Consider the following 13,014-nt stretch of genomic DNA (forward strand, 5'->3'; position numbering starts at 1 on the left):
AAGGGGCAACAATCCTGTGGAATGTTTTTAGGTGGGAAATAATATGATAAAATTAGTGTCTAAGAATGGACAGAATGATTACCTAGGGGTAGGAGGGATTGACTCAGAGGGGACACAAAGCCACTTCTGGGATGTTGGAGATGTTTTATATCATGGGTAGTGGTTACATTGGGTTATGCCTATGTGCATACAGGTGTGCAGTATTCAATTCAAAGGCTGTAAGATTTGTGCATTGTGCTGTATATAAACCATGCCTTAATCAAGTTCTGTTAGTATGAAGAAAAGGGAGGAAGGGGGAACCGATGGATCTGACAGCAGAATGCAAATGGATCAGGAGGGCACAGGATCATCATCTGCACAGACGCTAAAATCAGCAAGTGTTTACCAGTTCTGGGATGTATGCTGTTGCCAAAACACGGGAGCGCTAAGGAAGTGGAGTGACATCTGAGAGAACAAGTCTTTTTTTTTTTTTTTGCTGTATGCGGGCCTCTCACTGTTGTGGCCTCTCCCGTTGCGGAGCACAGGCTCCTGACACGCAGGCTCAGCGGCCATGGCTCACGGGCCCAGCTGCTCCGCGGTATGTGGGATCTTCCCAGACCAGGGCACGAACCCGCGTTCCCTGCATCGGCAGGTGGACCCCCAACCACTGTGCCACCAGGGAAGCCCAAGAGAACAAGTCTTTGAAACTCCTTTCGCAAGTCCTGACTGAAGCTCTGAGGCCCTCCTTCTACCACCCCCATGCCCACAACCGAAGCAGGACCTCTCCCCACTGTAGGCCAGACACTCTAAGGATCTGTGGTGTTCCACCCAGATACAATAGGTGAAGGCTTCAGCCCAACAGCAGGTCACAAAACAGCAAGTACATACATTAGAATCCCATATTTGTTTAAAATATATATATATGCCAGTATGGTTAATTCTGCATGAGAGAATTGCAGATGATCTTTCTCTTCTATATTTCACTTATATAATTATTCTAATTTTTAAGTGTATTATTTGTGTTATTAAACAAGTTTGTTTTTCTATAATAGTCACCATTCACCTGGACCCACAGGAATTATTCTAGACAGACAATATGCACCAGAGAAAGGTTTAATTAACCAAGAGCAGAGTGACAGACTCCCGCAGGAACCCAGCTGACAGAAAGCAGCGTTTAGTAACCTTATAGGGAGGTCAGAGGTCAATTGCTTAACCTTAAATGAACAGAACAAATGTATATGTAACAGACTCAGGACTCCTCAGAAATAGCAGACCTCCAGGGGATAGAGCAACAGATTCCTCTTTGCACTTTGTTTTTTAAATAGATTTTTGCCTCCTTCCAACTTGGGAACAAAAGTTCCAGACTCCATGTGCAACTCATAAACTATATGGGAGAATTAACTTGGGAATTTTTTAGAGCAAATTTGGCAAACATTTGGAAACAATCAACAACCACAGCATTCTCAAATGATTTGAGCCATAAGTATTACTAATCACAGCAATGTTTGAAAACAGTCTTGAAGTCTGAATTACACATGCAATTCCCCCAGACCTGCACAAAACCAAAGACAAATCCATGCACTTAAAATTGTTAGTTTTTATTATTGCTTGCTTTTGGTCAGACTCTAAATGTGTTTTCCGGAGGGTCTACATGCCCCTAATGCACCTGCTGAAAACACACACACACAGTAAGTTTACCATCTGCACTTACATACCACCTTCCATCCATGGATCCTGAGTGGTCTGTCAGAAATGTTGTTTTCATAAGTCCCCAGTGAGATGCGTAAATATTGTTACCTCCATCTTATATGCAGATAAACTTAAACATGTGGGCAGCTAAGTGGCTTGTCAACAGTTATAACCCAAGACAAAATCCATGCAAGCCACCCTCTGGTCTCCCTTCCTCTTCTGACCCTGCCTTTGAGCTTTTTTGTTGGCCCTGGTTTAAATCATGCACGCAGGCCATGGTTTCCCTGGTGATGGAGATGGCATTCTATTTCCTGCCCTGAATCTGGCCCGGGGCCCTGGTGGCACCACATTTAGCCACAAGTGCATCAGCCATGCGTGAGTGGGGACAGCTTGGCTCCTTGGAAACCTAAGTGGCATGTGTCAGCTGGCACCAGCCTGCTAAGAGCCACTCCAGGCCACCCTGCTAGCTCTTCCATCACTAGCTCAGAGCAATCCATAACGAAGGCAATGACGACTCTCCAGGAGCTGGATGAACAAATAGGAACAGCTCAAAGGCAAACTCTCTGGCCCGGCTTCAGTCCAGCCCTCAGGGAGAAATAATCCTTACATACCTGGGAACCAGGCCCCTAGATAAGTCCAGCCTTCCCTCTGCTCATTTCTATGGACAAAGTGTGATGGTCACAGATTACATTCGTAATAGGCAACTGAATTTACACTTCCAGTTTCCAGTTGCAGTGTTTATTTTTATGGTTCATTAATTAATGTGTCCTGGAATGACCATTCAGAATCACCTCCAGAAAAATAAAGTTGCTGGGGCATCCACGAGGTAATGAGTTACCACCTGAAAAGTTTCTCTGATGGTTGCAGTCACTCTTAGAAATTAAGGGTGGAGATTGTTTTGTGAACTCTCTGTCATTTGGTCAATAAATGCCATATACTGTCGTTTTTAATTAATTTCAACTTCTTTGTTAACCTTACTGGATGGTCATGTGCATTTATGAACTAGAGGCTGGGTTAATTGCCCTTCCTTCCAATGTGCTCCCAAAGCACCCCATACATCTTCCTCTCGGCCCCTGAGAGCGATAATAGCCCTGCAGAGCATCTACCTTGTGCTAGGTAAATGCTAGCGCTTTTCTTTTTTTTTTAATTCTAGGTATTACCACTAATATCCTCATTTTACAGATAAGGAAACTGGCCTAGAGAGATCACAAAGTCACCTGTGATCGCCATAACAAATTACCACAAACTTAGTGGCTTAAAACAACAGAAACATATTCTCTCACAGTTCTGATGGCCAGAAGTCTGAAACCAGTATCACTGGGCCAAACCAGGTGTCAGCAGGGCTGTGCTTTCTCCGGAGGCTCCAGGGGAAAATCATTCCTTGCCTTTTCCAGCTTCTGGTAGCAGGTGGCATTTCTTGGTTTGCGGCCGATCACTGCAGTCTCCTCCTCCACGATCACACTGCCTTACCAACTCTTCTGTGTGTGTGTCAGATCCCCTGCCTCCCTTTTATGATGATATATGTGACTGCATTTAGATCCCACCTGGATAGTACAGGATAATCTTCCCATCTCAAGGTTCTTAACTTAATCACATTTGCAAAGTCCTTTTTCACCATATAAAGTAACATTCACAGGTTCCAGGGAGGAGGAGGTGAATACCTTTTGGGGGGCCATCATCTAGCCTCTCAGCCACTCAAGGGCCTTCAAGTTTCTCTTCTCACGCGCTCATGAGGGTTCATTGGCTGAGTGGTGAATGTGTAGCACAGAGGTCAGAGCTCAAGCTTTGGTGCTAGGCAAGTCCAAGTTTGAAGCCCAGCTCTATCACTTACTGTGTGACTTTAAGCAAGTACCTTAACCATATCTAAAGCTAATATGTGGGATTGTTTTGAGGATTAAATGAGATAATGAATGTGAAATGCTTAATACAACAGTGCCTAAACATAGTTTAGTGCTTGGTGAATTTGTTAAAAGCAGGGTGTAAGCTGGAGAGAAGATCAGATCCAGAAGATCTGATCCAGCCTTACAGAGGGGAGGCCAGGGAGCACCAGGTTTCTATAGATGAAGAAATGTGAAAACCTGGGTGAGGGGGACCGAGGGGGGTCATTCTGCCACAGAGCCAAGAAAGTCAGTGCTAACCAAGCATAGAACTCTCAAAACCTTTTGGTGTGGGACAACATAAGGACCTGCCAGAACTGGCCATGCAGAAGGATTTCTGCTCTTCAAAAGTGGAGAATGTGACCTTTCTCCAGGGCAGGTGTGGATCTGGGTCCCCAAAATGTGTATTTTCGTCATAGATAGTCTTATCATTGTTAGAAAGAGGATTCATTTGGAAATTAACACTCTGATGATTCTCTTGAGGTTAAACTGATTCCAGTTTCAAGACCTGTAACAAAAAGAATGAGCAATAAATCAAGAGCTTAGAGCATGATGAATAAACAAAGAAAAAAGGCAGGAAATAGTAGGAAAAGAACAGTAGGAACAAAAAAAGAACGTTTTAAACCTGGCATTTGTTATTAGTATGTTTGAGAGATGACACGCAAGCTGGTTTGCCTCCTTAACTCTGATCAAAATAAATGTGATCTGATTCTGTTCCATTCATTAACTGGGGTAGGATAATATGAATTTTAATAAAGAAGTTTTAGTACTGTACCTCTAAATATTATCATATATTATGATCTGTTCAACTTGCTATATTTCATTCAGTCAGGTTTTTTCAGTTTAATCCACTGGGATTCTTTACAGGTATGACAAGGATTTCTCAATTTGAGTGGAAAGAATGCTAAGGGACAATGAAACAGGAAAGTAATAGATTTTGCCTTTCTGAAAAAGAAAAACTACAAACTACTTAGATGTCAACTGGTAGGGGAAAGAATGATAGCTCTACACCTACTGCCATGAAAAGCTATCCAAGACATATGGTCGAGTTAAAATTCACAAAACCACATATAAAACTTGATCTATCTAAATAAAAAAGACAAACAGCCTGATAACCAAATAGATACAGATATATAAATACATTAGCAATAGTCAAGGATATATATACCTAGTTATTAACAGCAGTTACTTCCTGGGAAAAGAGCAGAATTGCGTTGGGGAAAAAAAGAAGGGAACAGCCAATTTCCCTGTATAGTCTACATGATTTTGTATTTGCATTTTTATAAGGAGCATGTTTTTATATGTTACTTGTACACTTTTTAAGCAATAAAAAATAATTTATTTATTTTAATGTAACCATTACATTAATTTATAGTTCTTTTGCTAGAAATATTATTTGTGGGATAATAAACAGTAAATGTGTATTGTTGCTTTTTATTAATGAACCAGACATGCTCTCTCTGACTTGACTCTTTGTACTAAAGGAACAGAAGTACACAAAGGAATAAACCCATACCTGAAGGAGAACAGAGTAAGGAGGTATTACTTGGGGATGAGATAGTTAGCATATATCTGGAAGCCAGCAAGTTAGCAACTTTCTGGAAGCCAGAAAGTTGATGGAAGAGGTTTAACAGGTAAAGGATGCCTTAGACAGCCAGCCCAGGACAAGCTATGAGGGCTGCAGAGGAGGGCTGCCAGTTAGCCTGGAGAACCGGGCAAGCTCTGAAGGTGGATCAACTCTACCCACCTGCTTTTCTCCACCACCGGCTTCCACCCTCCAGTCCCTCCCTCATACCCAGTAAGTACAGGCAGCTGGCATTTATCCTCAGGCAAAAGTAAACAAACAAGTCCCTGATAGCTCTTCTTTAAAGAAATTAAACAATTCTCCATATTGGAGAATCTAAGGTTTTTAGTCATCAACTTCATGTCTCACAGTTAAGTTCTCATTCTAGCCATCAGGTGGGCTCAGCCTAAAAATGAGTTCCCACTCACCTCCCCCACCTCATGTCCAGAGCACCCAGTCAGAATTATCACTGGAGAGATGTCACTCCAATTGCATGGACCTTCTTTCTTAAATATGACCAGACAAGCAAAGATCACCAAGATATTAGCAGATCCAGCAGCTTGAAAGGGAAAGACCAAGATATATAAACATGAAAAACAAATTCTGGTGAAAACAAAAATAATCAGGGAATAGAAGAAAACTTGACTCAAAGAGATTTAAGAAAGATTTTTATGAAGAAGATGTTGATTTGAAAAAAGAATAATCAGAGAAGTGATTAGAGATTTAAAATATGATAGCAGAAATAAAATGTTCACAAATCATAACATCTCCTAGAGCATAGGATAAAAAGAGAGAAAATGTGAAAGAACAGATAAAATCTGAAAGTCCAAGCTTCAGTAAATGGAGTTCCAGGAGAAAAGTATAGAGGAAAGGCTGGGAGTGGGAGGGGAGGGATGAGTGAACTCCAGCCATTTTCCCATCTTTGCATCACTCATTTCCCAGGGAGCTCTAATGGGATTCCCATCACGACTGAGGGGTAGTATGCTCAGGAAGGGAAGTTGAGGGTGGTCAGAAAATGGCAAATGGCTATCACTTTTTTAATGTGCCCTGATATCACCAAGGAAGCCAGGGTCATATAGCCTCTGTTCTTGTGGGAATTTGCATTTTAGGGATAGCTCATCTGAATCACTGAAAGAAACGTTAAAATCCGGGCAGGGTGAGCAGAGCCTTTCAGCTCATCACTAATGACCTGCCTTCAGGCTAACATCAGTACACCTTCTTTGGATTTGATTGTTCAGTTACTTACAATTGCACCCGATTCCCCAGGATTCAGCTCATGTTTCTCCATCTTGTTTACAAGGATATCATAACTTTTTCCAGTGTCCTGGTCTACAGAGTGAAGAAGGCACCTCTTGGATAAGTACCTGGCTAGTAAACATTCTGCCTTTTCCAGGAAAGCCCCTAATGAAGTCAGTAGACTCCCAGCAGCCATGTCTGTACTGTGGGATTCTGGTCCCTACTCAACTTGTCATGACTGACTGATCCAAGAGTAGATTTCTGATCAATTAGAAACAACTGGTTTTGCCATTCTAGAAAGTTGAAAATTGGTCTAGTAAGAGAGATTCTGGAGACAGTCTTTAGGTTTCAACCTACAGAGACGGGCCATGAATTCCCATAAATTAAAAAAGACAGGGTAGAAAAAAGCCAAAAAAACCCCAGAAAATGCCACAAGTGAGAAAGTATAAGACAAAAGTCTCAAAAGTATGGTTGTCAAGAACCAAGAACTATAATATAGGCAAAGGTAGATTAACTGGAGACTTTCAAACCTCAGATGAAGAAACGGAATCCATTAGACAGGGTTAGGGAAGCAGTCGAGGCTTAGAGTTGAAAGATGGGGGCATGGTAAGAACTCTTAGGAAAGGAAATTTTGAATTAGCATTTTGTTCAGAAAGAGGTGGTAAGGCCAATGAGGAGAGCATAATAGTCAGTATAAAAGCCAATCAAAACATAAACAAAATATTTTAATCCAAAATTTGAATACGAAAAGAAAAACTGCAACACACTTAAAGAAGATGCCAGCATCAGTCAAGAAGGTTAAGATGAGCACTTGGCTTTCTGCATTTTTTTTTTAAATTTTTTTTTTGGCTGTGTGGGTCTTCATTGCTGCGTGAGGGCTTTCTCTAGTTGCGGCGAGCAGGGGTTACTCTTCGTTGTGGTGCGCGGCCTTCTCATTGCGGTGGCTTCTCTTGTGTGGAGCACAGGCTCTAGGCACGCGGGCTCAGTATTTGTGGCTTGCGGGCTCTAGAGCACAGGCTCAGTAGTTGTGGTGCATGGGCTTAGTTGCTTCGCAGTATGTGGGATCTTCCTGGATCAGGGCTCAGACCCGTGTCCCCTGCATTGGCAGACGGATTCTTAACCATTGTGCCACCAGGGAAGCCTGGCTTTCTGCATTTCTATGTAACATTCCCAACACAGTTAAAAAAAAAAACAAGTTCTGTCTACTTAAATCTCCTACTATTTTCTAGATGATGTTTATGCTGCCTTCAGCCAGTCGCAATAATATTAAGCTATTTGAAATGTATTTCCCTGTTTCTCCTCCATCCATCAAGATGTTGTATTTCTGTTACGAAGTTGGAGTCACACTGACCTGGCTTTGAATCCAGTCTCTGCCACTTCCCAAGTATGTGACCTGAGCAACTTTCTTGAATCTTTGAGCTTCATTTTCCTGATTTGTAATTATTAAACACAATCATACATGGAAAGCATTTGGCATGGTGCCTGGGACATAGTGAGTACTCCATAAATGGTTGTTCTTTTCTATTGTTTCTGCTATTGTTCCTATTATTTGCACTCAAACACTGGCACTACCATAAAAGACATAAACAAATGTGTTCAGATGTGTTCAACTGATTCATTTGTTACAAACATGTTTGACATTTTTAAGTGTGCTTTATATTTCTACGGCCTCAAAATCACACTTAAAACTTTTAACCCTGAGCTCCCTGATGAAGGTCAGAAGTTAGTTACATTTATCAATATATTTAGCACCAAATTTATATAGCTCTTGGGTTGTAGCTTTTGAGTTAAAAGAGGTGCCTAGCAAACTTGTGTCAGAGCTGCCTTTGCTGGAGCAGAAGCAGATTCTCTCAATAATGACGTATGAAATTTAGAAAGTGAATTTCTCAACTGCAAGTCTAATTAGCAACCAAAGAGTAAAGGTGTTTTTGTTTGTTTTGTTTATGTTTTGTATTTCACTGAGATAAAATTTTCCAACCCAAAGAAAAGTGAAGTTTAACAGGTCTATAACTGGAGCCTTGGGAGTCTCACACACAATCACTTCCATTAGTCTAGTCAACCATTCTTTTCTGGAAGTTTGCCATGTAGAAACAAAAGGAGAACACTGAAAACAGCCCAGATACATGGGAAGCAACTTGGAATCACTGTCTGCTTCATCTATTACAAAGAAAGATCTGCCACATATGTCACACCACTGTTATAGAAACATGGAAAAATTTTCTGTGGAGCATTTTCTAGATATGTTAGATATAAAATACCAAATGAGTATCTAAACTCCCAGATCTTTGAAGAACATATAGATTTGGGCTTACAGCTCTCCCGCAAAAACCAAACAACCCAATTCAAAAATGGGCAAAGGATGTGAATAAATATACAATAGCCAGTAAGCACATGAAAAAGTGTTCAATATCACTAGTCATTAGGGAAATAAAAATCAAAACCACAATGAGATACCACTTCACACCCATTAGAATGGGTATTATTTTTTTTTAAAATGAAGGAGGAAGGAAGAGAGGAAGAAAAACAAGTGTTGGTAAGGGTGTGGAGAAATTGGCACCTTTGTGCATTGCTGGTGGGAATGTAAAATGGTGCAGCCATTATGTAAAACAGTTTGGTGATTTCTCAAAAATTAAACATAAAATTACCATATGATCCAGCAATTCCACTCCTAGGCACATACCCAAAAGAACTGAAAGTAGATACTTGTATACTAATGTTCCCAGCAGCATTATTCACAATAGCCAAAAGGTAGAAACAACCCAAGTGTCCATCAACAGATGAATAAACAAAATGTGTTATATATATACAAGGGAATATTATTCAGCCTTAAGAAGAAATAAAATTCTCATTCATGCTACAATATGAACCTTAAGTATTATTCTAAGTGAAATAAGCCAGATACTAAAGGACAAATGTATGACTCCATTTATATGAGGTACATATACTAGGCAACATAAAGACAGAAAGTAGAATAAAGATCACCAGGAGGTGGGGGGAGGAGAGAATGGGGAGTTATTATTTGATGCGTACAAAGTCTCTTTGGGATGATGAAAGAGTTTCAGAAATAGATAGTGGTGATTGTTATACATCATTGTGAATGTACTTTAGGACATTCACAAATTATACACTTAAAAATGGTTAAAATGGTAAATTTTGTTATATAGACTTTAACCACAATTTAAAAAAAACATAAATCCACCTCAACCCACATAAAACTAAAATAAGACGTCTAAAGTCCTTGGGCCATGTATAATGCCACAAAAATGTTTGATAACTACATCTGGCAAGCAGCTCAGCCCAGGAATGTGATACCATAATAGCATAATAAGTACCAAAAGGCTCTGAAGCAGATTTCTCTTACTGGTTAAAACAGATGGAATTTTTTCATTAAAAAAAAAGAAGAAAAATATCAGAGCTTTTTGATGGTTATGTTGTTAATAGATTCTGAACAAAGATTAGTTCAGAGACCAAATAGATGGCATGTGCTTTATCACACATCAGGAAAACATGTATAATCAGACTCTAAAGTGTTTTCTATTGATAGCAACTGGTTAAAACCAATATGTGGCCTTTTTGTACATTTTAAAACCTGAGAATAATTATGAGGTAAATAATAGAGGCAGAACACTCCTACTTTCAGCCAAGATGGAGTAAGGACTGGATTTACCCTACTATCAGTTTCTTTTTTTAATTTTAGTTGTGGCATGCGGTATCCTTTAGTTGAGGCATGCGGACTTCTTAGTTGTGGCATGCAGACTCTTAGTTGTGGCATGTGGACTTCTTACTTGTGGCATGCATGCAGGATCTAGTTCCCCAACCAGGGATCGAACCTGGGCCCCCTGTAATGGGAGTACGAAGTCCCACCTACTGGACCACCAGGGAAGTCCCTACCCTACTATCTGAAACAACTAAAAATCAGGACAAAGCATATGAAAGAACAGTTCTCAAGACATTAGCCATCAGGCAATAAAGGACAGTGATGCATGAGAGATGGGGAACAAACAAGGTGAACCCCATGATTGTTCCAGTTTCCAGAAACCTAGAGAAACAGCAGAATGTATTAAGTAGAGACATGGAAGATATTAAAAAGTCTTAAAATGAAATTCTAGAAATAAAAACTACAACATCTGAGATGATAGATACACTGGATGGAATTAAAGGCAGGTTAAATGTTGCAGAAGAAAAGATTAGTGAACTTGAAGACAAAACAATGGAAACTATCCAAAAAGAAATACCAAAAAAAAAAAAAAAAGAGAGAGAGAGAGAGACTCTAAAAAAGCAAAGCAAGAAAGAAAAGATGAGAGCAATAGTGAGATATGGGACTTCAGGAGGCCTAATATGTGTATAATCAGTCTCCAAAGGAGAGGGAAAGAAATAATGGCCAAAAAGTTTCCAAATTTGATGAAAACTGTAAATCCACATATATGAGAAGCTTAATGAACACAAAGGATAAGAAAAATCACTCCTTGTCATTCAGGTTTCAGCTAAAATGGCACCATCTCAGAGAAGTCTTCCCTTACCACCAAACCTTAAGTAGCATTATGGAATTATCTTGTCTTAAAAATTGTTTACTTTTTATTGCATATCCCTAAATCCTCCCCTCAGTGTAAGCTCCACAAGGACAGGCCCTTTTCTGCATTCTTTACTAGAACAAACACATAGGCACTGTGTTCCCAGGACCTAGCAGAGCACCTAGCATTGAGAAGGTACTCAATACATATTTTATGAGTTAATGAATAATTTTATCCATTCCTAACCTTTAGTAAAGAATTCCTGTTTCAAAATCCTTCTCAAATGATCAAAACCATTCTTTTTGCATTCCCAACATTTCCTTTTGCTCCCAGATTAATATAATGTTGCCATTGAACAATAAAGCATTTATTAGTACTAACTGTCTTTCCCTAAAAGTAGTCACCTCACCATTTCTCGAGGAATGACCTATAAGAAAACAGTGCTTCCAGGCCACATTGACTCCAGGCAAGGCTCTGGCAACACTGCTGCCAAGTTTGACATCCACCTTTCCAGAGAACATATTCTTAGTTCTCCAGTAGAACATCATTTCCATCAAAACAGCGGTTTACTGGACAGATATTATAGGCAAACATTTTACACTTTATATATATTATTTATTTAATCTATGATGAGATTACAGATAAGGCAATTGAGGCCTAGGAAGGTGAAGTAATGTACCTAGTCACATGACTAGTAAGTAGCAGAATATAAACCTCAGTCTGTTTGACTCCAAAATGTTGTTCTTTATACAACACTGAGATGAAATTTAAAGTGTTACGAAATTGCAGCTAAGTATCAAACAGCATATATCTCTGTAGGAGGGATATAACTTTCAGCCTGCTTTCCATCTAATAAAATGAAAAAGACAAAATTAGTAGCTCAATCACAGAGCCTCTACTATTGTCTGAGATGATGATAATCAACAACAAACACTTGCGTCAGCCAAGGTATTTTTCTCTTAAAGCTCGGAAGATTTAAAGCTAGGAAGACCTGAAGTCTTGAATAGAGGGAAATTATTTTACAAAAATTCATGTATCAAAGATATGTGACTATACAAAGAAAATGAAGTTTCTACATTCTAGAAGATTGGTTGAAGGGAAACAGAATACCTTTCATTAACTTTAAGATGTACTTTTTCATTTTTCACATTTCAGCATCTCTGAAATTCATGTGCATCTTACAATCAATAGTGTCTGACCATCACCCAGGCAGCAGTTTATGATGTGGCTATCAAGTTACATGAGTGAATTCAGCCATAGCCATTCATATTATCATTGTTTCTATGTCTAAATAAGTCCAAAATAACTTTTTAAAAAAGTTGTTCAAAATATATTTTTCCTTTTTTATGGAGATATAACTGACATATAATGTTGTACAGTTTAAGTTGTAAAATGTGTTGGTTTGATTCATTTACATATTGCCATAGGGTTACTACAGTAGTGCTAGCTAACACCTTTATCATGGCACATATTTATAATTTCTTTTTTTATAGTGAGAATAGTTAAGATTTAGTCTCTTAGCAATTTTGAAGTTTGTAATACAGTATTGTCGACTATAATCCCTATGTTGTGCATCAGATTTCCAGATCTTATTTATCCACTAGTTATAAGTTGGTACCCTTATACAGCATCTTCTCAGTGCCCCCACCCCCAGCCCCTGGTGACCACCATCCTAATCTCTGTCAAAATAAGTTTTTTTTAACTTCATGCTGTTTTACCTTTATTGGGGTTTGTTTTCTAATAATAAGAACAATTTATATAATTTGTGAAGAAAAAAAAACACTTCAGAATATACAGTAAAGTATACAAAGAAGGAAACTGAGATAACACTGTTGATAGGTAATATTTTCCACAATTTTTGCACAGGTGCGTATATATGTGTGTATATATATATGTATATATATATACATATATATGTGTGTGTGTGTACACATAAAACTGGAAAACACATACACACTGTAATATTACATCTATATCAATTAACTAATCTATACTTTTCACAATATGATACTATCAGATGCAGGTTTGCATTATGCATTTCTAACCTGGCAACAAGTTGTGAACATTCTCTGCATCAGTAAATGGCTTTCCCCAGCGTGGTTTCTAACAATGACAGATTCACTCAACATGTGCTGCATCCCATTTAAGCAATTCCCGG

At 39.1% G+C, this 13,014-nt stretch overlaps 1 protein-coding gene across 1 annotated transcript in view; it reads right to left on the bottom strand.

Moving 5' to 3' along the window:
• MYLK3 (myosin light chain kinase 3) overlaps positions 1–3,963 on the bottom strand; it is a 59,803-nt gene extending 55,840 nt beyond the window's left edge. The window contains exon 1 of the mRNA XM_060131086.1: positions 1,691–3,963. Coding sequence (XP_059987069.1) covers positions 1,691–1,744 — 54 coding nt within the window. The 5' untranslated portion in view covers positions 1,745–3,963. The remainder of the gene's footprint in view (positions 1–1,690) is intronic.
• Positions 3,964–13,014: the final 9,051 nt, after the last annotated feature.

Source organism: Lagenorhynchus albirostris, chromosome 19 (assembly GCF_949774975.1).
Source record: "Lagenorhynchus albirostris chromosome 19, mLagAlb1.1, whole genome shotgun sequence".
Taxonomy (NCBI): Eukaryota; Metazoa; Chordata; class Mammalia; order Artiodactyla; family Delphinidae; genus Lagenorhynchus; species Lagenorhynchus albirostris.